A 26,514-nucleotide genomic window follows, 5' to 3' on the forward strand; every position below is an offset into this window, starting at 1 on the left:
TTTTAATTTTTTTTTTTTAAGTGAAGCCAGGAAAAGGAAAAAACATTTAAGTGATTCAAGCCATACATCCAGGACTGTTTCCATTTTCTCAGGATGTGTCTCCGTAAGCACTGCAGGGACTTGTGGCCACCGAGGGAGAGGGAGGAGATGTGCTTCAATTTGGCAAGAAACCACATTCAACCTCTGAAATGCATTATTGTAAATATTCAATGAAAAACATTTGGAGTTTAATGTTATTTTAAAAGTATATCCTTTATCTGTTTTGAGCCTGCGTGACCAATTAACTGTACATCAAGGAAGCTTAATTTTTAAAAAAAAAAAAGGTTGGCAAGAACACAAAGCACAATCATCCCTGCGTAGTGCTCTCGAACACTTCATTCACAAAATAAGCAGCAAGATCATTATTATATCCCATATATGGATGCACTCTAAAACTGAAAAAAAGGGGGTTCATGAAATGGAAAAAAACAAGAACGTGAGTGTAAAAACAGATGGACACCAACAAAAAAAAAAAGATGGAGGAGAGGAAAAAAAAAAGGAGTGGCTAAGAAGACAGAAAGAGGCTTTTAGATCACAGCTTAGAGTAATGCTGAGTTTTGTCTCTCGGCCACTGGGGCCGAATTTGCGTTCGTCTGAGTCGAGTGGCTGGAGATGCATTTAACACAGCCGCGAGAGATGACACAGATCCGATGAGACAGACACACACATGCAGACGGACAGACTGACAGACGGACAGCGAGGCACTCTGCAGAAAGCTGGGGTAAACTACATATGCACCCCCCCCCCTCCCCTCAGCCTGGTCTCCAAGGGACCAAGCTCTACAATATTCAGGTCTCTAACTCCTTCACCAAACACAGTGCTAAAAAAATCCGCCATGCCGACACAGCACTTTCTGTCTTTCTTTCCTTTTTACTTGTATTTACAGCCTAAAGACAGATTTACGTGTGTGTGTGTGTGTTAAGCATATGAGCCTGTATGGATACGCAGAGTGTGTTTGTTTTAGGCGAGCTGCATGCATTCCTGCCTGCATGCATTCTGCGTGCAAGTGTGTGTGTCTTTGTGTACTTTGAACACCAAGAGCAGCACATGAAATATTAAAAGGTGAAGATGGAGATGTCCGTGTGCTGGGATTGGCTGGGGACGTGTCATGATCCTCAGCAGGGCTATGAGCTGTGGTAATGGTTGTCTGGCCCACCCACTCATTACTTCCATGTTCGCCCCCACCAGCATCACCCTTGTTTTCCCACTGAGCAAATGACCTTCATGCCTGAGACGATTTCTACTCCTGATAGCGGGAGGGGAGGGGGGCGGGGTATTCTCTCGATGTACGGCGAAGAACCAAACAGCTTTAAGTCGTTGCCGCTCACCAATTCTGATTTCAGAGGATTTCATAGCTGAGTGGACACTGATGTCCTCATGTCAGCTATAATGGGACCACTTTCCTTTCATGCAAATTGATCTGAGAAAGCAGAGCTCGAAGAGGCTGCCAGTACACAGCGAAGGAAAATCTATAACTTGTTTCCAAAGCGTTTCTTTGAAGGAAACGAAAAAAGTTGCAACGCGCTTGCAAAGAAAATTACAACTTACCACAATTATGACGGTTACAGGTCCGATGAAGCTCCAGATGAAATGGTTATCAACTCTGAGCCAGCATCTGCAGGGAGAAGAAGATGATTCTAGGTTCATTAAATCATCTCATTGCCAAAACAAAGTTGTGTCTCATCGATCAGGGGCTGAGCAGCACCGGGTTGGGTGAGAGGCGAGAGAAACAGATGAGAGACCGCTTTGACCACAGAGAAGAAAACCGACCTTGGGGGAGCGTTGGCCTCGAGCCATGAGAAGCTGCAGTCTCAAAGACAGTGGTTATTGGACTCATGACTTCAGAGTCTGCAAATGTCTACAAATGTGGGCTGTGTACCTCAGACTCGGAGTGGTAAACAGTGAATCAAAACGAATTGTATTTTGCTCTGTGTTTATCGCAAGGAAAGCGGAATGAACTGAAGACTGCAGCGACAAAATGAAGTTTACTTAAATCCCATATATTAGAGAACTGCAGTCTTAAGAAATCATAAAGCTTGCTGCTTGGTTGAAGACCAGCAGCAGCTGAAGAAGCGCATAAACTTTTAACTGACAAGAGCAGCAATTACCCACACGCAAAGAATAAAAACCCAGCAGGCCGGTGCAGCTATCCAGCACATTCATTAGTGTAGCAGCTTTATTCAGAGTCTCTTCTGTTAGCAGTGACAGGGTGTAAATTTGCCTGGGGTTAGAGGTTGACTACACTTTGTGATATCACTATCATTAGCACCATACATGCAACTCTGTGTGTGTGTGTGTGTGTGTCTTGATGGAGAAGAAGGGATGACTAATGCGCTCATAAAAGAAGAATCCCTGCTACACTTACGCTCTATGTGTGCCGTAGCTCCTGTAGTCGATGGCTGCTGAGATTCCCACCACCACAGCGGGGATGAGGTACCCCGAGACATAGTAGTACTTCCTGCGCGAGAACTCGCTCTCGAAAACCTCCACCAGCATCAGGTACAGCTGAACACCCTCCAGACACATCCAGGCGAACGCAGCCAGGAAGCAGAAATGGAGGAGACCGGCGATGATGGAGCACACCAGCTGACAGGGAGACACATGTCGAGACGTTACACACAAACGTAGACCAGTTGTTGGAGGAGGAGGAACCAGGGGAAGCTGAATCGAACTTCCTCTTGTTACTCAAAGAAACATTTCATTTCTGCCAGTCCAAAATATGTGAAGCTTTTGCTTAGAGCGTTTTAACCGCTGACATTAGCCCAGCTTACCTGGATTACAACGTTGTCTGAATCAATAGTATCTCTGCTTAAAGCTGCTCCAATCGACATTTCTGATTGGATCAAATTACTCCAAAGAGTCCAAAGAGATTTTAAGAATCTTTTAGGCACAGTGTACCCAGGTAGCTGACCGGCTACAAAGTGTTTAAAATAAAAGATTGATCTGCTTCAAGACCAAATACCTTTCAGAAAGTCAAAATATTCTATGTAGACACAAACAGAGCTCTAAACGAAGGCTTACTGTGTATAAGAGGAAATGTAGATTTGTCGACAAAATCTTCATAATGTTGAAGAGCGGTTTGATCATGATTAAACACATTTTTAATACATATCTAGATTTAACAACATTTGAGAATTTGTGATTGAATATCTAAAACCAAAACATATCCACTACTGCACTTAATTATAGGAGTTTACTGTGTGTTTTTTTTTAAATGCAAGTACAAGCGCTGATTTCGCTCTTCCTTCCTTACGTGGAGCAGCTCCCATTTATAAGCTATGTTAAGAGTACATCAAGAGTGGAGAGATCACTTACAATATTATTCACACTAAAATACGTCCATTCGCTTTTCTCATTGAGCTTTAGTGGAAGAGGAATAGTATGTAAATAAAAATCCACTTTCTGGCATTTTATTTGAGATCATATTGTGTAACTTTGTGTACATCACTCTGGTTCTTTATTTTTAGTAAAGCTTTATTGCTTTAGAGAAGTTTGCAACATGTCCATGGTTAGTAGAAATAGTAGTAGTTGTACTGCGTCTGAACCTCATGCTTGGAATATTTGATAAAAAGGTTCAGACATTACCAGAAAATATCTATCTCCCTCAGTAGTAGAACAGATGGTAATGGATTTATTTTGAATTTTCTTGCTTACTGTAAGGACACTTGACAGAAAAAAAAAACTGAGAGTAGATTCCCAGTGTTAAAGGGTATATAAAAGCAGGGGAGCCTATCCATCAGTATGCCATTCCAAACCCGCTGCTGGGTCATTTCCTCGCTACCTTTGGTTCGGTCATGTTGATGCCCACGAGGTAGACGAGCTCCCCGATGAAGAGGTTGAGACAGAGGTTTTTGTGGATGGTGTTGCGGTCACTCTGCAGACCTCTGAAGAAACAGAAGGTGAAGAGGCTGATGGCGAGGCAGACGAGAGACACAGCGATACCCATCCGTGTGATGACGGTGAGAAGGAGCTCGTGGACGCCGCCCTCCCCCTGCAGAGGAACAGACAAAGCACGGACTGACCTTTAACTCCACACTTTTTTATAATGACTGGTGGCATTTAAGCACATAATGGTTGAAGCTATATTTGTTGAAGTGCAAGAGCTGACCCCGTGGAAACCTTGATGTACCGTATATGTGGATGTTAAAATGAAAATGGCATAAAGGGCTCCAGCTCTTCAGGGATAAATTCAGAATTCAGTCTCTTTTGGGGAACAATATTCACCCACCAATAAAGGCACGGAGACAGGTTCAGTTTGCATAAATCACAACTGGCTATGATCACAATCCCTACCATTAATTATGTACTGTGGTCACAACAATTTGTCTTTACTTTGTTATAAAATAGGATGCGCGGCTGAAGATCTTGTAAAACAGCAGAAAAATCTGCATTAAACCAAAAGTAGGGGGTAGAGATTTTCATCAAACTGCAACTGGCCGAGAACTTTTTTGAAGCCATTTTCTTGGTCTGTTACCAAAATCTATTCTGAATTTTATCAGAAGCTAATGTGAGGTTATTATGAAATGTGTGTCTTTCAAAAGGAGACATTTTTCTTCAAATAAAAGCCCCTTTTGTGTTACCACAGTCGGGCTGCAATCGGAGGAAAGCAAAAGGAAATTGTACTGCGACTGCAACTCTGGAGAGATACACTGTTTGAAGCTTCGCAGAAGCATCAGATGAACTAACTTGTTCATTATTATCGCATTAGAAAAGCACCTTGTTTGTCAAAAGCCCATTAGAAATTGTAGCTGGCAAGTATGATGAGGACAACTGATCTCAGACTATTCAATTCAATTCAAAAAAACTTTTTTTGTCCCCGGGGGGGCAATTGCTTTTAGAAAGACATTGAACTTAAAGACTATATGCTTCAAACCCTTGGATTTAGAGCTCTCAAATTGAACAAGCTTTGATCGCATTTATGGGGTCCACATTGCAGAAATTGATATCAGCAAGAAAAATAAAAAAAACACTCGATATAACGCCCATGTTAGTACTGCTTCTGAAGTCTAATCACAGTGTGTTTTCTTATTTATTTATTTTTTAAATCTAAAGTGAGAAAACTCCAGACAGTCCTTAATCAAATGTGAAAATAGCCGACTTGACCATACAAAGTATCACTCAAGGACATGGCGGCCTGAAAGTGAGGCAATGCCTCCTGTGATATTTGTAACGTTATTGAGGGCAGGAGTTGCAGTTGAGGTGATGTGGAGGGAATTGGTGTGAGGCTAAGCCCGGCCTCAGGGCTCTGGTTTCAAGCTGTGGTTAAGGTTGAGGTTAAGACAGATGACAGGGGACAGAGTTCATGAGTGGGGACGTATTATTAAGCGAACCACAAACTTATCCCCCACATTTATTACTGGCAAGGTCTTTGCTCCACATGCTATTTATCATGTAATCGAATTGTAATTGCATTTCGCGACCAAATGGATCCTTCACCACTTCAAGAGGGTTGGAAGTGGAAGTTAAAGCAGAGGTTGTAATGTTTCCCATGATTCTCCGGGACATATGCATGGAGGAATATTAGACACGGACCACAGGTAAAATATAATTACTTCTTATAATGGTAAGGCACTTCCTCTCCTGATCCACTATCTCGCTCTTTTAAAGTGACAGCCTGCTTCCTTTTCTCCACCTCTCCCACTCCTCCACCCCCACCCCCTTTACCTTCCCCTCCAGCAATAATCTAATTATCTCCACTGAAACGCTGTTCTTGTTCATGCCGTGAGTGCACAAATCTGTCAGCGAGACCGAAGAACAACTAACTGACACAGAAATATAGCTCGTGCCAACCACTTACCACGTTTCCCCGGTGAGCCATGAGGATGGCGAAGTTGGTCAAGTGACTGCAGGAGCAAGTGGTGTGGCTCTTGTTGGTTTCGAGCAGTTTGCAGCCCTGAGTGGACCAGTATCCCAGCATGCTCCGCTCTGAGTAATTCCAGAAGGAACAGTTGGGATTGTAGTAGTGCTCCTTCTGCGAAAAAAGAACAAGGAAGAAAAACATTCACAGAGAGAAAAGATGATGAAACATAAATGAACAAGTGCTGCAATATGTATGATTGTACACCAACACACCTTTTATTTTTCATATGCCTCACTGTTAAACATCGACGTACGTGATGTGCGCGCTGGATGTGTTTGTGCGTGCTTGTTTTACTTATGAGACGTTGGGTAACTAAAACAAATCTTTAAATGTTCTGCTTTCTTTTGAAGAAAGTGGATGGAGGTGCATTTAACGAAAAAATAATCTCACGTTTGGATGACAGAATGCAAAGCACAAGGCTAAACTCTAACTCTATACTACATATCTGATTACTGCAAATCAACACTCAGACACATGTGTATGATACGGATGCATTCCTCCAACTAAATATGTTTCTCTATAAAAAAAAATAATAAAAAAAACCCAGCATCAACTGTAAAATGCCATGCAGCTGCACCAGTACTGTAAGAGCCAGGTGCTACAGCGTGGTCGAGGGATTGTTTTTGTGTGTGTGTGTGTGTGTGTGTGTGTGTGTGTGTGTGTGTTGGGGGGGGACTTACATCCAGGTGCTCCAGTGTGAAGATCACGGGGTCTGCGACAAACACGCGGCTGGACTCCTTGGTTATCGAGGCGGACAGGATGTGGGAGTTCACGGTGAGGGAGAGGTTGCGTTTGTTATGGTCCCCCATTCCCCTAAGCGTGGCGTTCTCAGTGCTGAGGAACTGACCCAGGTGTTTGTACAGCACAAATACCAGCTTTGCAACACCTGCGGCACAGAAATAATAAGATCATCAGACATAGAGAGGGAGCAAAAAACAGCAAAAGGACAAATGATCTTTACAGTGAGAAGAGTTATATGTATTTTTTGAATGGTCCCAACTTTATAAAAGAAGAATACATATATATATATATATATATATATATATACATATACACATATCTGGCTGTGTCAGAACACCAGTATAAAGAAAAAGAAAATATCCAGCTGAAGCACGTTCTCAAGTTATTGTATTTTTCTTACCATTCTTGCTGTTGACTTTGACCGTGTTAGAAGAAAGCTGAAGAGTCGCTCCTCCTTTGCTTGTCTGAGGAAACCTGAAGTCTTGCACCTGACCGTCTGTGCTCAACACGTACACATCCAGCACTGAGGAGAAGGTAGGAGGGGAAATAATTGAATGGATTAGGATGTTTAGCAAGAAAGCATGATACTTAATAGAGCAGGTTCATGGTAGCAGTGACATGATCCTGTCTTATTGGCAGTGAGAGCATTGAGTGTCATTTGCTTTAAAATAAAAAATAAAAAATGTCACCAAGCTGTTGGCTGGCATTGTGAAACCCTCCCAGGCAGGAGCAAAAGAAAAAAAAAAATAACAACAAGGGCAAAGATAAAGGATGAGCAATGAGCAAGCGCAGGCACACAGCCTACTGCAGCATGAATGTCAAATATTCATAGGATCAAAAATATCATTGAGCTTTTTACTTTTACTTTTTCTCTCCCCTGTGGGTTCAGATAACTCGGGGCTCGACGAGCAAATCTCTAAAAATCCTCCAAATTCCTGCAGCCCCTCTCTCTCTGGTATGCCAGCTGCCGGGTGGTGCTCCCTTTGATGTGTGAAATTACTGAGGGGTCAGGAGGACACACGTATCAGCGCACTCTCTCCCATCAGAAATGGCCTCACTTCCTCAGATAGATGGTTTCTGACAGACGGAGATGAGGAATTGTTCTCTTGTTGCTCTCCTCCTCTGTCTAGTTTTTAGCTCTCCCATTCCCTTTGCTCTCCCGGCCCCCTCCTTCCCCCCCCTTCTTGCCCTTGATCCTCGCCTGGAGGTGCCATTCAGGCTTCGACAAACTGCTAATTAGGAGCAACAATCATTTTCACATTCTTTAACTCTTTCGAAGGGAGGTCAGGTGAGCTTTTCTCAGTGTGTTTGTTCATATGGCTGTGTTTATGTTTCTCTCTGCTGCAATATAAGTGCTATTGCTCCAATAAGTGAGAGCTGCAGAACCTTCGTGAATGGCAGTGATTAAGAAGCCAATATATAGCGTATTACACACTGTATTAATCAGTGCTTTTGGAACAGACAGAGCAACTAGTCCTTATCAGTTCAGCTAACTACCACTTAATGGGAAAGTCTTGGAGAGAACAGATAGAGTGCTGTATGAATGGAACAAAGCCATTCAATTGGTTTTCTTTGTTTTCCCACCCAGAGGTCTGGACAGTTCATCTTACATCGCAAACTCAATGAAGCGCCTTTACTATGCAAGAAAAAGATTAAAAATCAGCGAGGTATAAGACAAAAGGGGTGAGATGGAGACCATAACCATAGCAACCACCGAAGAGCTTTTAGGAGAAATATGACAGCACAAGGAGGACTTAAATGAATGAGCTCATGTGGCTAATAAACTGCCTGTGAGGACACATAATTCTTCAGTCAAATCTTTGATAGCGATGTCAGCACCGGGTGGCTATATTTGAAATAATTCTCTCCTTGAGAAATAGCTGTCCAGGCACACAAAAAAAAATCACCCAGAGGACAATTTTACCAAACACTTTAAAGCAATTGTACTGATGTGTAGCCCAAAAATACAAATACCCATTAGTACCATACATGTTGGCTGACAGATATGCATGTGTTTTTTTATCTGTTTTATAGTTATTGGAGAGGAACTTACTTATATTCTCTGCAGGCACTTTGACGATCGCTGGCTCGATCAGGTTTTCGGCAAGGACAAACGCGCCCTCCTCCAGGGTATCCAGTAGCATTGTGGCGGCGTGGCTTTGTTCTGTGGAATTCATGTCTTTCCAGGATTTCAGAGCTTCCGGCCTCAGGAGGTTGTCAACAGTGTCCACAATCGCCTATATCCACGGAGACAAGAGAAATGTCAGCTGGCTGTTTTCTCCTATCATAACTTCAGTTTTAAGGAAACAAGAGGGGACTGGGCAGCATATGATACAAAAAAATACAAAAAATAAAATAAAATACAAAAAAAAAACAGGGGCATGCATGGCCAACATTGATAGCAGAATATGAATATACAATTATAAGGATAATTTTTGCTGGAGAAACAGGGAAGTGAAAGGGTAAATAAAATAAACATGACGATAAAAATTGCAGTATACACAGTCTGATTAATATTCTGTTCGGGTAAAATAGGCCTAATCTAAGGAAGCCTTTTTCGACCAATTTCTTTATTGAATAATGTAAAAATGCTTGAGGGGGAAAAATAAACCAAATGTTTTTCCCTTTATGGGATGAAGCTGTCTACAAAGCTGCATTCTAAATTCCTGGTTGAAGGCAGCTTTTTTTAAACAAAAAAACAATTATCATGAACAATACCCTTATTTCCCACACAGAATCTATACCCCTATGGCCTTGAATGCTAGACTCAAGGAGGAACGGGGGGCTTTACCAGGAAATCCATGCCCAGAGTGGGAATCTAAGTCAAAATTGGGGGAAATTTCTGCTTGTTTTAAATAGAAATCCTTTCATTTCCTGCTTTCTGATAAGCAGTAAGCAAGCAAAACATTCCACAAAACCCACACAAGTATCATATGTTGATAAAACAAGAGTTTCCTTTGACCTCGGTAGGGTGAGTTCATGACTCCTGCGTGACACAATCAACAACCAACATCGCTAGCGTTCTAAAATCACAGATGGAGCCGGCAGTCTTTTCAAAGATCCAAGAATCTAGAGCAAACATTGGTGTCATAATTCAGAGTGACAATTTAACCAAAGGTGCCATTAACCGCAGCAAGACCCACCACAATAACGGTAATTAACCATAACAAGCCCTTGCTCACTGTACCAATTAGTCACAGCTGTGATTATCCAAAACACTAATTGACCACAGACAGGATTATCCGTTTGCCTGGAATAACGAGAAAGGGGATAAAACCAAAGTCTGCACCAATATATGATTAAACGCATAATTTAACCACTAAGCTCATTTTAACCACAGCTATGATGACTATATCCAGACACAGGGCTCACAGCGTGTCTTCATATCGCAGGCTGGAGCACAGAAATCAATCTATGTGGCCCTGACCTTGCAGGCTACTAGAAGCTTGCGAGCTGTGACTATGATGGGAGCTATAAGTGTGTGTGTCTGTGTGTCTTGTGTGTTTGAGCAGGAGAGACAGTGGTGGCTATTTCAGGGTCGGAGCCATTACAACCAGACAGGCACGAAATCCCCCCCCCCCCCCCCCCCCCCCCCCCCCCGCAGAGCCATCCTCAAAGGGCTTTAAAAAGGGGAAGTGGGAAAAAAAGCGTTGGCTGTCTCTAATTTGTCTAGTATAGGAAGGATGTGTGTTGTGATTAAATCCCTTTTAATTCTCGTCTGGGTAGAGGTCATTTTTACCAATCACAGGAGAGCAACCAGAGGAGACCCCCTCCCTGTGGAATGATAAACAACTCACATGGTGGGAGGGTAATAAGGCCAGAAAACCCTCGACTTTTGAAGAGAAACAGCAGAGGATTAGCAATGACACAAACCCAAGCACAAGCAAAGTGGTGGCTAAATGCTCACACTTGCTTACATGCCGACGTGAAGAAGGTGTAATGTTTACCATGTTCAACTTCTACATGTAGCTGATGGAAAATTATTAGTTCTGCATTTTAGACAAGTTAAGGTGTTGATGTGTTGATGGCCCTGGGTGAAGAGTTGAGGGATCAACATGACTTAAAGGGAACTTTACTTTTCTTTACTAAATATGCTAATTAAGTAGAATGCTTTTTTTGTTGCTTGAAGAGAGGTTGGGAAACCGTTGATACTCTTCTAGATGTCATGTCTGCTAACCAGCATTGGTTGGGACTCATGAAAACAGTTTGATAACAAACAAAAAAAAAGTTAATTTGCAGCTAGCTAATCAATCATTTGTATGTTATTTCAGCTTTAGAAAGGAGGTTGTAAGCTACATTAGCCGCTAACAGGACATACTTGAAACCCTAAGTGATCTTCTTTGCGTAGCTGAGTTACATTGTGGGTAAAATAAACACTTGGTTTTCACAAGAAAGAAGTATATGGGGAATCAAAAGACAATATCTGTAGTTCTGCTGCATTGATTTTAATCCATTTTAAAACTGTCCACTGTGGATAAAACAATGTCATCGGCGTGAAAGTGTGAAAAGAGATGGAGGAGGCAGAGACAGAGCACTATTTTCAAACCACAGATGTCGGCCTCATGGTATAACAAGAAAGTTTTGGGATAAACAAAGTCATTAGGATTCATCCTCTGGGCAACATGCATGCCTATATAAAATGTCATGGCAATCCATCCAACATAACTCAGTCTAAACCCCAGTTGTATACAGAAAGAGCGGCTTATATTAACTTCAAGACAATGCCATCCATAGCATCATGCCACTAGCATGGCTAAAATGACATTTCTAAATCTTCCTTCTTTCTCTGTAAGAAAACAAACTAGTAAAACCGACCCAAAGTAGTCTGGAGCCAACAAAAACTACAAAATCAGATCATTTGTATTATGCCATGCAAGGCGTCTGGTCCCCAGTGTTTACACTGTGCCCTTGTCTTTCAGCAGAAACCCAAAAACAAACTCAAGAGGAAAAACAAAATGTCTGGGGAAAGACAGAACAATCCGAATGGAACACAAACATATTAATGTGCTCAGAAATTAATCTCACAGACGAAACACAACTGCGACGTGAAGGGAGATTTTTTTTTTCCTGCAGGGACAAAGGAGAATAGAAATTGTACAATGTAAGCAAGTGAAAATTGAGCACGCTGCCACTTTGATCACACTTCTGGCTGACAGGGAGGTGCAATTACGACCGTGGGAAGGCAATTATTCACACAACGTATGAAAAACCGACAAGAGAGACAGAGAGAGAGAAAGAGAAAAGAGTGGGGGAGGAAGCGGAGGAGAGAGAAAAAAATGAAGGATGTACAAGTGATAGCACACAGAGGAGGGGAAAACAGGACAAAGACAGAGTGATATTGACGTTGGCATCTTTAGATGGACAGAATGACAGCAGAAAAGACAGGCGAGCCGGATGAGGAAGCAGCTATATCTTGTACAAGCGGGTCACCAGGCACACATACTGTAACGAGACAGCCAAGGACATGGAGACAGACAGTGCTGCATGCCGCTGGTCAGGCATCAGGGATGGGGGGGGTAAAAAAAGCAACATGAAAAGCCTACAGTAGTAGTTATACCTTCATATACGCCCTGCAAGTCTTCTCTCTTTTTTGACGCTTTTCAACACAACAAGAAGATCAAGCACAAAAGACAGATCATAAGAAAAGAGGAAGCATTTAATCATGCTACTTACCATAAATTACAGAATTAGTACAAAGAAGAAAAGGCACAGGTCTGTAAAATATGACGACAGAGCAACAGCTCTAAATGGTTTTCAGGGGAGCGTTTTTGGAATGCTTAATATGAATATGGATCACTTAATAGATGAAAAATGCACAGCAGTGAGGAGGAAAAAATGCTGAGACTAGACTCCGATGCTCCCCATTAGTGATGCTTTGAAATACTTGGAGAAGATAAACAATGTGGAATGGGGTCATTTGTATTTCATGCTATGGAGAGAATAATGTAGCGCTAGCTCTCGTTAAAAAAAAACAAAAAAAACCTTCCTTGTGTTTGTTGGCATTAAATAAGTCGCCTTGTCTTCCTAATTGAGTCAAACCGGAGAAAATCACATCCTGAAGCTCTCACACAGAATTGGAAAACAATGAGACCAAATGTTCTTTGCATTCAGATTATAACCTTCACATCATAACTTATTACAAACACGGATAACATCATTTGCTTGTTTATTTGTTGGGAAGGGTGTCATAAAGGTAGAGGACAATACCAGTGTTTTTGTTAGCCTAAGCTTCTCTAATACAACGGCTCTTTTGAATGCATTCTTGCTTTTTTGTATCACAGTTTCATGTGTTATTGAAACCAACCGTTAGCTTGCACTTGTGTTTGGCATAGAGAGAAACAAGTTCTATAATGAAACCCAGGGGGTTAGGAAAAAAACTGATTTCCTACACTAAAAATAGCAGATATTATGTTGTTTAAGTATAATGTCGACTTGGATTCCAATCACCTTTTTACAAGTACAGAAGAACAAAGAAAACAGTAGAAACTCTGAGGAAATGTTTCATTTTTCATCTTTTAAGAAAAAGTCGGAGGTCAGGGTTTTCCTCAAAGTATGTGTGGACTTAACCTAGTCTTTGCTTGACTGCTTCTACAAGTGACAAGTCTACATTCTTTTTTTGTCAGGGATTGTATTTTTGATCCCCCCCAAAAAAAGGTCATGCAAAATGTTCAAGTCAAATTGAACGACAAATACATTCAGCGAAAAAATACAGTTTTGACAGAAATAAATGCAGACTTTATGTTTACTGCTGTGGCCTGTGCTAACACAAGCAAGTCTTCTTATACATTTGAATATCATACATAAATGAATGGAACCATAAACATATTGATCATAAACCCTCACAGTATAATTTAAACAAGTGTAATCTGACAGGATTTCTAATTAAGACAATACACCTCACTGTAATCCCTCTTGTTCTGTCCCTTAACTTCAGTTATTTTGTCGTGAAATCAGCTAATGTCATTTTGTTGTTGTGATGTTCAAGTTTCTGTAACAGCATCTACGCTGCAGAGAGAAACTTGTTAGCACTTATTTTTAAATGTGTGATGGTAATATGTCTCTGTGAACATTGGGGCACAAACAACGGGCGTCATTTTGGGGGAAATCACCTTGTTTACGGAGCAACTGCTGTGTGCAAAGTCTGAATAACAATGTAATTTTTCAAGCTGCCACTCATCTCTCCATGGGCCTGCCAGCAGCTGAGAGATGTAGGCACATTTTAGGCCTACTCTTTTTTTTTTGCACAGTGCTAGCAGGAGCTCTAGGGGAGAGCAGCTTCACACTTGTCAGCAATGAGGAGTTATTCTTTGTGTTGGTAGGGGGCTCATGGCCATTAGCTTCTTTAAGGTAGAACTGCCAGGTGAGCCTGTGTTTCCAAAGCCGGTAATTACCAGGGAGCCGAAGAGGAATGAGCTTCCCCTCAGGGCGAGACCTGCCTCCCTAGCCCCCTCACCTGACACTGTGTGTGTCCATGAATGTGGGTGTGCGTGGATAAAAGTCGGAATGTATGTGAAGGGTTGTGTTTTTGTAGGTGTACTGCTGAAGAATGTTTCCGAGTCCTGCCTGCACACACTCTGGACAAAAGGAGGGGGGGAAAAAAGTGAAAGCCAGACAGGAATGTCCACAGTACCTTGTTGAAGCTGCGTCCAGCTGAGTCCTTCTCGCTAGGCCGGAGTTCCTGCAGCTGAGCATCCAGGATATCCACGAGCTGCTCCATCAGGCGCACAGAGGAGCTCACGTCTCCGGCAAACACCGGGCCCTGTGTGTGCCGTGCCAGTTCATTGGCCAAATTAGCAGCATTTTCGCCACTTCGGATCTAAAAACAGCAACAGGGAAATCACAGCCGTTTCGGTGAAGCAGACCTGAGATGGTTCTGTGATGTGAAGCTAAAATAATCTATAACAGACACACCTCCGAACAACAATCCATATCAACAGAGCTTATTCAGAAGAAGGGAAAAAGGTAACAATGCGCAGATTGCAGAACGACTGTAAACACAGAGCTATATCAGTATAACTGTACACGGTATATCATTCATTTATAACAAAAGAAATAAACAGTCTGATGTGCAGTATTGAAATAGTGTTTAACTTTTGGCCCAATTTGTTGCCCCATTTTAAACTACATGCTCATTTTAATAATATAGCAACCTTAATGGTGTAGTGCTTTGGCACCTCATAAACAAGAAATCAAGGTACTTTTCCATTATGTACTAAGAGGAAATGAAGCAATATACACAGAGACATAAATCCAAAATGGGACGATACAATTCCACTGCCAATTAAATTTCCCAAAGAAATAGCAACAGCAGCTAATGTCTTATCATAGAGACTCTAATTAGGAGTGGCAGAGAGGGAAAAACACTCATGCTATGCAGCCTCCAAGGTGTAATTCAGAGTCAGAGATACCAGAAATTTCTGTCAGCCGCGATATCTCACACAGTTTGAAAAGAACTACAGGAGTGTCAACTAACTGCAGGAATAATGGCTGCAGAACCACTATTGTTGGCAATTACACTGAATTAAAATTCAATAGCAATGCGAATAGAATCAGCACAGCAGATATTTACTTTTTGCATCTGTTTTTACTTGTTAATGGGTACATATGTAAATGTAGAACAGCTATCTAGAGTTTATTTTTCTCCTGTGTTGCACAAGACAAAGGGATTGGATGACTTTCTAGTCATCCTGGAATAATGGCTGAACATTCCTTCCCTGGAACAAAATTGGTGATTTCCCTTTCTGCAAACAAGGCCTGGAAATGTCTTCTTCTGGCAAATTTCTGAGATGACTCACTATAAATGTTTTGCATCTGTGAGTAGCTGCTATAAGTTCTCTGTGCGTTACATTTTGGGGAACAAAATGTCAGCCGTGCACTCAAATACAGAGCTGATTAACACGAAATACTGTGTTAAATATAATTCTTAGATTTTTCTATAAGCTGATTATAATAGCAGTCTGAGATGAAAATAGGACAGAGTTCTTCACAAAGTTATGTCACAATTTAGTTAAATCCCTCCCTGCAAACACCCAGAAACCCTGACTTGAACTTGCGAAAGGAAAGTATATTTTTTCAGGTCAGAAGAAAAGAGGCAGTTTCATCCTTAGAATAGAAGATGCAGTGCATTTGTGTTGCATTTTGGTCGGTCAGGGCTACTCACAGTGAGACTGTGTCTGCAGTTGATTTCAACCTGCATGGATGTTGAACATCAAAGCAGACGAGCCTGTGGTGAAAGAAGCTCTGGCTCTTTTGATTCTCAGTAACTGACTGCAGAACTTGGCATTTACTCCTGATGTTTTGTGATGCTTGATAGCTCATTTCTTTCCTCTGCAACACTTTTACATTTTAGCTCCAAAGCTGTCAGTAGTTTTTTTTCTGATACATAACCTATGACTAGCTGGTGTGCTGGTGTAAGAAAAGTAAACCAAGCAAGCAAAAAGGGTAAAGAGTTGCCATTAAACGCTCGACTTTCACTCTGTAATATGTTTGTTTGCTGCTGGGTTTTTTTGAATGACACATTTCTGTTTTACCTTTTGCGCCACTTGAGTCACCCAGTGAGAGGTGCAGTTGCTGAGGTCCGGGCCTTTGGAGCACCAGGTCCCTGCCACAGTGCAGAGGAAGGAGGCGATGCCTGCAGAAACCACAGAATAAACACCACAGTTGGAGAGAAGCCAACACTTTGCTCGTGTACAGTTCTTCCTGCTGATCCCTCATTCATGCTCACTCTGCTGCAGGAAACTTTAGCTGTTAGGCAGAAACAGCCATTTTCCCAAACAATTCGAAAGCCTGCAAGCCGCATGCGAACAAAGAAAAACTGTGCAGAGGGGGGAACTCTATCCGGTTTCTGCATAGCTCTGGCAAAACAGTTTGTTTTCGCCTGTAAACATTTTCAGAATGGTAAACACTTCTATAATATCATATAGTTGACGATGCATGTCTAAATGAAACGCAGGATTATTCCTAATGAATGCCTCCTAACTGACAACAGTGACAACACAGACTAATTCCCTTTCACCCCCACAGTCAAAACATTGTCTCGTTCCTGCTTTCATCCTCCAATAGCCCTGCTTCATATTTTGACAGATCTGCCAGTCTCTGTGACGAGGTGTTAAGGTAACTTGTGAGAGATTCCTGCGTGAGAATCATTGTCAGCTGAACTGGTGTAACGACCAATCAGCACATAGTTCTCTCAGCTGATGACTTGTTACAGTAATGATCCCTGTGAAACTGTGAAAACAGGGTTTGAAAGTAATGAAGATAGACAGTCGACATTGAACTTTGGTAGAGCTTTGTTTGTTGTAACTTTCTTCATGCTGTCTTTGATCTTCATTTCTTTCAGATCATTTATATAGAGGGGAATCTTCATGTCTACATGCATTCATGATTATAAGAGCAATTACGTTTTTTTTACACTACACATCATGACATTATGTTTAAAAGGAGTCTTATTACTTATTTTTGGGAAAGTGAAAGGCTCTCATCCTGCTAGATTATAGTTTCAAATATGACATGCCCCCCTAGCTAAAATGTCACACATTGTTACATGGTACCAAAGATGGAAATAGCATTAAGGCCTCAGGCGTACATTTAGTAACAGGGGCAATTTAATGTCTTTTTTTAAAGAGCTTTGAAAATGTGTTATCAGTTCTTTATATACTGAAGGTCGGATTCTGAAATTCTCTTGAAAAGGTTGATAGAAAAACATAATCCTTGATCATTTCAAACAGAGCTTACTAGTAGATAATCATGTGTTTCAACTCATGGTTCAAAGTCATAAACACAGAGCCTACTCCAAACTCAAACCACACAGCTTCAGTCTGAAAGGACTTATAATATCACTTAATTATCATCAGTGCAATATAGATCTGAACTCCTGTAACTTTACTATTTTGTCATACGTGTAGTTTTAAAGGCTTAATATATCAGCTGCACTCCTGATGGTATGTGGCTTATAGAAATCAATAGATGAAAACATAACTGAAATAGAAGTATCCTTATTATTATGTAAAAAAAAAAAAAAAAAGAAGATGTCGATATAACTGCAATGCATTAAGCTGTTCATAACTTTTATCTATTTAATATCAAAATCATACAGGGTCGTTTCTGCTGGTTTCTCTCGCTGCTCCAAACCAATCAGATAAAGAGATCTGATTGGTCAGTGGGCTGAGTTTCACACAGGTTGAGATCTTATCCAAAACATAACCTGCTCAAGCTTAAGTTACCATGGTAATCAAGCCCGGTAAGGAGTGAACCCCTTTGAAGTAATTAATTCCTACAGTTAACCCTGAAGTGACCTCGAAAATTGAAAAACCTACTTTGCTAAGTCAAATGTTGACTTGTCTGATATCAGGACAGTTTTAAACGTTGAAACCTCAGTCCATTTTAAAGGAGCATGGACCCAGAGAAGATGGCTCTATTTCTGGATTCAGTTTTCATGTGCTTTCCTCTTTGCATGGTAGAGTTTCAGCAAGCATTTTAGAATACAGGAATGAACTGTGTTCACAGACAATAGTTTTTGGGAGTTTCTTGAGACCATGCAGAGATGTTCAACACAGGGCTGTCTGAGGGCCTGAAGATCACAGAAACTCAAAACTGTTTTACGTGTTTGAAATATTTTCTCCTACAGACAGAGAGTTCTTCAGATACTGTAGACCACATAATCCTCAGATCCTTTGTATTGTTATGCTAAAAATCTTTATTCTAAAAGTGTTGCACTACTAGACGTGCAGTTGTTCACAGAGTGGTGAACTCCTCCTCATCTTTACTTTAGAATGACTCACACTGTCTGGGATGCCCCTGTTTCATACACAATCACAATGTTCCAGCAGGTGTTTTCAGATCCAGTGTGTTTTTTCTTTCCACTGTCACAACCTTTTTGTTGCTGGCATTAAATTCAAATTGGAGATATCAGTTACAGTTTCAGCTTCAACATTTTATATGTGGTCTTTGTGGCATTTTAATTAAATATGTGGTTTTAATTACAATTACAAATATGTGGTCTTCAATTACCGTTTTTATTGACACAACATCTCAGCTTTCAGGAAACTTGGTTCTCATTGAAAATCTACTATTCTTTATCAATACAGCACAAGTTTAAAGAAAATAGAAGTGAAGTCGAAATGTGTGTCAAACAGTAACAGATGGTCAGCTCACCTCTGGTCCCCTTAGGGCAGGGCCTCTCCACAGTGTTCCCCGTGTGGGTCTGGGGCCAGTCGATGGCTCTCCTCCTGGTGGCTTCACAGAAGCGTCTAGGTGTAGGAGGCATCTCGGGGACGGTGGGCTCTGCTGTACTTAAGCCACGATTGTCTTCAAAGGGGTCCCTCCCATCTCTTGGGTCTGCTCCTGCCACAGTCGTTTCACCCTTCACAGTGGACACGGCAGTGGTGGTGATGACAGAGGAGGTCTTGGGTACGAATGATGAGACGGAGAAATCTTCAATGGTTGGCACTAGAAGAAAAACAGTGAGGTTGTTAGCTCCTGAGTCATAAATGTCCTTGCTTTGAACTCCCATCCTTTCCAGCAGTGGGGAAATGCAAGCATTTGAGTCCTGTGTCGTGTTGTTATTGCCAGAGATACGGATGCCCATAATTCTTTGAAAATAGAAAAAAAAACCTTGTCCTGCTTGGGGTCATAACTCCAACTCTTTTCTGCTCCTTTACTAAGCAAAACAAAAAGAGACCTGACAATGCATCCTTCTGTTGCTATATTTAGTTTACTTAAGCCCCATAAATAAGACAAGTAGGGGTGGTGGGGCATCGTTTGACACATCTGTGATTTCTTCCCTAACAGAGTCAGTACCTTGGGCTGATTAAATGTCAACAATGAAGACAAAGCCTGTCTGCATTTGATTTTTTTTTCCCCCTGCCTACTTTGTCTCCCTCTTTTTGATAAAGCTGCTGAGCGGAGGGAGAACTGCACTGCTCCGAGCGAAAAACATACATCAGCAATAATGCGACTCCTCTGTATTCAATCCACGCCTCCCCTGAAAAGTGAATCTGTGTGTGGATGCCCACATGCACGCGTGCAAGCGCACTTGTGCTTGCTCCATTGCTCAGGTGTGTTTCTGTTTGAAGGCAGTGCGTGCACACAGATGAATATTTGCTGCAAAGAGCCCGGAGATAAGTAGGAAATGAGAGAAGAAATAGGAAATCTATACATTTTATACAGCATGAATTGCCTTTGTGGATAAAGAAGAAATAAACGACTGTGTGTATATGCGTGCACCTACACGGATGTACAACTCCTACCGCCTGAATGACCATACATTTTCCCTCGCAACCACCTGATTGTATTTGGAGATAAAAGCAGCTTCCCGCAGTGAGGTCTTCTGTTGTGAAAGGCGCTACAGTGTTGTGTTAAGGTTCCCTGGGTGCTTCAAGGAAAATGCAATATCATGCTATCTCACACACCATCATCAGACACATATCTCCATTTCCTGAGAGGGAATAGTGACAAAGTCCTCATATTTCAGGTTTCACACTGATCAGCTCGTCAGGAGACATCTTTACCTTTTCATTCCAGTGAAATATCTGACTTTATTACAAAGCTGATATCTCGTGATGTGGTCAGAATCCCACACGGGGAGGGAGGGGAAGGGGGGGGGGATTGTGATGCTCAGTGTATCAATAATATAAAACTCAGACCATCCAACAGGGAGGCTGAATAGTGACATTTTACTTAGTGACCTTTTCCACAGGCAGGAGCCCCAGCTAATTACTTGACACTCTTTCATTCATTGTGTGTCTGTCACACACACATTCACAGGTCGTGCAGGCCAGCAGGAGTAACAGCTGACATGTGCTTTAACACCCACAGCTCGGGGAGGTGAATTTACTCAATGGGGGGGGGGACTAAATATGACCCAGAATGGTAGAGAAAGCATTCAATGACATTGCATTTTAGATGATCAAAAAAGGACATATATAAATATATACAATACATTTTAGCAAAGCCTGTGAAGTTTTTTTTATTGACTGAGGAAAAGTGTGATGATTCATATTCTGACTTGGCTGATTCAATATTCACACATAATGTAATAGTAGGGCAAGTGTAATTGGGTTTTATGAGATTAAACCTCTCCATACCTGAGTAAAGGTCTGCTTTCCCACAGGCTTTTATATAATCTCTAATATGCATGCGCCTGTTACAGCATGCAGGCAACATGTGATTAACACCTGACTGTATCACTCCAGCTTCTCTTGGCTTCATTTGAAAACTTGTTATTGATGTGTAAAATAATTGGTGATTAATTGAACGTAGCGTTACTACAAACAATTGGGAATCTCCTTATATGTATGTCCGCATCTATTAGAGCCCTTTCAAACACAATTTTGTTTGATAAATGTTAAAAAAAAAACTATATATTTATTTTTTCCCTTTGTTGTCATTAAAGGCTAATTTAGACGCAGACTGCATGGAACAAACTTTGACTTTTCTGATATTTTTGGTTAAAAAAAAGTAACAATTAAGAAACCTCTTACTTGCCTTTAAATAGAATTAAACATGTTCTTGCTTACATAAGCAATGATACATGTAGTAAGAAACACTATACAGTGTTATTTTTTTTTAAGTCTTACAGTCCAAATTGCGATCCAGTCACAGAAAATAAAAAACTGAAGAAATACGCAAAAATGGCAACGACTCTGACTATGAAAAGGGATGCCACCTTTTTGTCATTATCAAATGAATCTAAACGTCTTGAATAAAGAATTTTGTCATGATTTCTTACATGTTCAACCTTTCAGACAGACTCATGAAATCATTTCATTCTAATTAGAAGTCGTTCACCGGTGGGATTTCTAATAAGAGAACAGATACAATCTTTGTGCGTGTTTTCAGTTAGTAAGTGTTGGTTATTTAAAGTGTGATTTTGAAGATCATCAAACAACAACATATCTATTAAGCACCACATCAAGCAGTGTGCTTGTCAGCCATCAGTTCATTTTTTTACTTGTTTTGATGTCTCTGCACCAGCCGCGCAGCTATTTTCCTTTGATTATGAGGAGCAAATTCCCGTCCAGAGCTGTGTCCTCTGATAGCACTCAACCAAGAGAGGGCTGCACCAATTAGCTCGCATTTCTCTCGAGAGGCAGTGAAGTCACTCTTTATGTGCAATCTGACACCGAAGGCATACCGTTGCCATATGCTGAATAATACCTCTTGTAAATAATGGACTAGTCTGAGATTGAACACTTGAAGAATAGCTGTCACCACAGTGGGGAACAGACTGTGTAAATTAAAACAGAGCTAAAAGGAAGTAAGACCATTTCACAAGATCATCCATCAAATTATCAGAGATGAAGCAGAATTAGTTTATCGCTTTACGGCCCCCCAGAGTCATTTATGTATCGAGAAAGAAGATGGAAAAAATATAAAATCGTAATCACACGATCAGAGGACTACATATTCTGTTTGTCATTGCTTTTGCAGATTACACCACTGCACTTAGAATCATGTTTATCTCAAATTACACTACAACAATCAAAGCATTTAACGCTTCTGATGTACCTCTCCATACAAATGCCACCATGAATGGATCATAAGCCGACTAATACCTGCTATTAAGGAAGAGGAATAACAACTTGCCACCAAATCAAGCTGTATAAGTGGTTAATTTTTTGAAGATGAATCACTTACAAGGCTAATCATCCCCGCACAATATCAAAAAGACACATACAGTTGAAAGGAAATATGGAAAAGGCAGGAAAAATGAGCCCTGTTAAATGCTGCTAAATAAATCAGTGTGCTCCAATTCTCCCTTTTTTTTGGTAAGTATCTAACACAGCTGCATCCTGCTGGAAAACGCTGTTTCAATTAGCAGTGACTCTTTCCAAAATCAAATGGTAAATAAGAACATGAGCAAATACAAGCAGAAGAAAATAAGCATTATAAATATACTAGAGGAGGAAAGTAAGTCAACATTCACTAAGCATAGCTTAACATCATACTGGAATTAGATGTTATCAGCAGGTTAGCTTACTGACTGCTCTATCAAGTTTGATTTCTACATGAAACAGTTTATAAGGGGAGATGTATGTGTCACACTATATCCACAGCAAGATGTTCAGAAATTGTTCCTAAAACGCATTGTTTACTATATTATGGAAACAGTATATTTCCTTTTTCCTCCAGGCTTAGTTTTTGGGAGATGTGTATTAACTGGCAGCAGCTAGCTTAGCATTAGCCTTGGTTACTGCACATGAGGAGGTTGTTGGCTTCACACACCTCCAACTCTATACAAAGCCTTCCTTGTTTCCAGTCTTTGTGCTAAGCTAGGCTAACCATCTACAAATGGGAGCAATAGACAGAGTGATGCAGGAATTGGTCCATATTTAGCATTTTTCCACTCCTAATTCCGTATTCACAAAGTCAATGACGTGTTTGGGTGATTATATTATTATTTATTCATTTGTTTCGCCTGGGCTGAAACAGATTTTGCCTTTCCTACTTCTGAAGCCTCTACGCTTCTTTACAAAGGCAGTTGCTAACTATGACAAGAGGGACATCATGCAGACAGATTGGTTGGTGGAGACATTTGTGGTGCATTTTTCTTCTAACCTAATGTTAATATTTTACTTTTGGCAATTGCAATAAACACTTGAAAACTTAGTCAGCTTTTTTGTGAGGACGATCATGTTTATTAAACATGTAAGCATCTAACATCTGGATGCCACCAAGATGAATCACTTTCATAGTACGATTCAATAGGTAAAAATGTCCCACTGGCTTTTTGTTCAAAGGGACTTGGGTGATGATAACATAGCCAATCACCCTATTTTATAGCCATGAGGTTGGTTTTGAAATCTGATCTCATTCTCCCCGAGAAATCAAATCACTGTATATCCTGGAATATGTAACTTCAACTTAAGCCATGTTTCCATGCTAATGATGCCCAATAATACAATGAGTAATACAGGGTGTGAGCCTGTGAGTGTGAGAGGCGGTATTCATCTCTGTGTCCTTTCTGTTGTGCATTGAAGCTTGACTCAATAACAAGCCTGTCTCAGAGGATGCGAACTGTGTAGCAGCTAGAGTTGGTCTTTTTGCCTTTTTACCTAGAGCCAGTGCAGGTAATTAATGACAGCGCGATGAATCCCACATGACATGAATTTTGCATTAGGCTGTTTATATGCACTCATGCTGTTCTGCTTCATTCCAGCTTACGTGATGGGAGCACACAGCTCGGTGTGTAAAGGTAACGGGCCACAAGACAAGTCAAGTTCGATCCTATCCGAGGCTGTGTGGAATATGTCATTATTTCAACTAAATGAAAGAAAACTCAAGCTGTCAGGAAATTGTTCCGGGGCTCACTGTGTTATTGTCACTTGTTCTGTGAAGGGCAGTAGACAGAAAAAGCTCTGCCGGACATTTCCTGTGTCCATGTGGGGTAATTTATGAGGCCTGAAGCAGGGTACTGTGAGGTAAGTCTAAACTAGACCGTCTGAGGCAGAGCAAGGTGGCAAAGCAGCTCACAACACAGACACACACAGAGGCGGATGATATACTGTAGGTTCAGACAGAAATACACTGAGAGCAGAAACGCTCTCGTCGTCTGTGTTTATAATATACACTTTTTTTCTGCTATAATTCTGCCCGCGTTGATCCACGGCGAGACGCAGAACAATTAGAGCTCTTGCAAATCTCCTGACTCCTTCACTTTAGCCTCTATTTCTGTTGCTTCAAAGAGTGGAACACAGGCTTAGTGCATGATACATCTAAAAATGTCCTCCGTCTTTAAGGCTCACCTGGAGGCGCCTTTCAGGGATTTAAAAGCAAACTAAAGTGCACTGAGGTGCAGAGCTGGGTTTAGCCACAAAATGGCTGAGTGAAAAAAATAAAAAGCAGCTTTGAGATGATATATAACCATCATGTAGCATACGAAATACAACACAGTTGTTTTACTTGACATTTCAATCCAACCAGAGCCCACTTGTGCTCACTGCTAGCAGATTACATGGAGTGGCAAAGCCTTTCGGACAAAGCCATTAATTTTATGCCTCTCGTCTTTAAGGCATTATTAGATCAATGCATCCTTGAAGACAAATTAATTTGCTCCTTTCTCTCCCTGTTAGTCTTAAAATGCTCCTGGCAATTACTGGTTTCTCTGATTAGTTTTTTTGAATTCATTGGACTTAAATCAGTTAATTCCTTTGCACATCACAGAGAATGTATTCCAGTTGTCCCTCTAAGTTTTGCTCCTATGGGCACTTAGGTGTGCTATTTATTGGCATGCACCCACTTGAGAGAGACCTCTGAGGGGCTGGAATCTCTAAGTATTGATCACTGCTGTTTCGTGATCACAATGAATTAGCGGAACACAGACATTTTCTTTAAATGCGTGTGAATTGTTTTAGAACAATAACTTGAAAGATCAATGATCACAGCTAATCACTTCAACCAGGGCCAGACTGGAGAAACCTGCAATGTTGCAACACATCTACACAAAGTAAAGGAAAGACTGTCAGGTTGCTAACGTCAGTTATTGCCTGCTTTGATCACTTTGCTCAAACTCCCTTAATATAAACCCCTAATCCTGCCAGCACTTCAGCACCTTCCTGGGATGAGCCTCAGAGCCAAGGTTGACGCGTCTGACAGAAAAGGACGCAGACGCTCATTGTGTTACACGAGTTCTACAAAGCAGAGGAATACACTGCGTTTGGTGGTGGAGTTAACTTCACTCTGTGGTCGATGAATCTTAATGGGCACAATTAATTTCCTTTACGCCTCAAGTGCCCCTCAGTTTCAGAGAGAGAGACATTATTTCAGGACCATTAGATTACCCTGCAGAATAGGTTGTTTAATTCAACGCCATATCATGGGCAGCAATAAATCCTAATAGCTACACAGTAAAGAAGTTAAAGGTGTAGATCCCGAAAAAAACCTAATAAACAAGAACCAATTATTTTCGAGTGCCATTTCCGGAGCCCGACGTGCGGCTGCTGGCTCTGGAATCTCGAGATGCCTCTTGAGCGCACAACATTTCGAAATGTTCGCATAAAACACACTTAATGATCCAAAGTGACAAGTTCTGCTGCGAGGATGCATTTCTGATTGGATCCCAATATGGGCACGTGGAATAATGAGGGAAATCAACAACTATGTTCTGTCGGGGTTCCTTGATTATGTGCTGTATTCCTGCAGCAAGTAGCAACACCAAGCCTATGTGGTATTTATGTTTACCGAGGCATTACAGTAGCTGAGAGAGAACATTAAACCCTTCATTGAAAAGGCTCTGTGAAGGCCACTTTCCTCTTCTCCCTCAGCCTCTTTCGACACAAGGAGGGTAATTATGATAATTCAGCTGTTAATTACATTTACATACATCGGGACGTGAACAGTCGAGCAGGCGGTTTAAATGCATGGAGAACTCATTAGAGTTGGAGTATTTTTTCATATCTCCTCTAACATAGTCCTAATTGGGGCTTTGGTTGTTCAGCAAAACAGACACAAACTCCAAGCTCCCCCCCCCCAACACACACACACACACACACACACACACACACACACTTCACCCTTGGGTGTTGAGTTATCATGCAAGGCAGATTCCAGGAGAACGGCAGGAAAACAAACAGACACGTTGACAAGAGGCCAGAGTTCAGGAGCACACAGCCGCCATTGAGACATCAGCGCTAAGCTCCCTTTAACAGCTCAGGTCAAGAATCAGATTCACCCCACCCCCCCAGCAACCCCTCCACGAATATCCAGAAGTTAAAAATCATAACCTAATCCAGACGGGCGCTCGAGGGCAACCCGAGTCTCTAATATGACATGAAGTAAGGTCAAGCTCCTTATTTCCCCCGCTTCTAACAGGAGACTTACCAAGGATCTATGGTGGTAAGGCGGCTGCAGTCAGGTAATTAAGCCCATCATCACTA

At 41.3% G+C, this 26,514-nt stretch overlaps 1 protein-coding gene across 8 annotated transcripts in view; it reads right to left on the minus strand.

The window, feature by feature from the left end:
• Nucleotides 1-26,514, minus strand: part of adgrl2b.1 (adhesion G protein-coupled receptor L2b, tandem duplicate 1) — an 85,140-nt gene that overhangs the window by 13,988 nt on the left and 44,638 nt on the right. For 6 of the 8 annotated variants that reach the window (XM_079349371.1, XM_079349369.1, XM_079349373.1 and 3 more), the window contains 11 exons: nucleotides 18,794-19,087; nucleotides 16,171-16,271; nucleotides 14,271-14,456; nucleotides 12,198-12,236; nucleotides 8,694-8,877; nucleotides 7,041-7,163; nucleotides 6,580-6,785; nucleotides 5,837-6,010; nucleotides 3,821-4,030; nucleotides 2,405-2,625; nucleotides 1,588-1,654 (listed from right to left, as the gene is read on the minus strand). In XM_079349371.1, coding sequence (XP_079205497.1) covers nucleotides 1,588-1,654; nucleotides 2,405-2,625; nucleotides 3,821-4,030; nucleotides 5,837-6,010; nucleotides 6,580-6,785; nucleotides 7,041-7,163; nucleotides 8,694-8,877; nucleotides 12,198-12,236; nucleotides 14,271-14,456; nucleotides 16,171-16,271; nucleotides 18,794-19,087 — 1,805 coding nt within the window. The remainder of the gene's footprint in view (nucleotides 1-1,587; nucleotides 1,655-2,404; nucleotides 2,626-3,820; nucleotides 4,031-5,836; nucleotides 6,011-6,579; nucleotides 6,786-7,040; nucleotides 7,164-8,693; nucleotides 8,878-12,197; nucleotides 12,237-14,270; nucleotides 14,457-16,170; nucleotides 16,272-18,793; nucleotides 19,088-26,514) is intronic. The other 2 variants (XM_079349372.1, XM_079349370.1) reach the window with 1 other exon arrangement.

This window comes from Symphodus melops (assembly GCF_947650265.1).
Source record: "Symphodus melops genome assembly, chromosome: 7".
Classification (NCBI taxonomy): domain Eukaryota; kingdom Metazoa; phylum Chordata; class Actinopteri; order Labriformes; family Labridae; genus Symphodus; species Symphodus melops.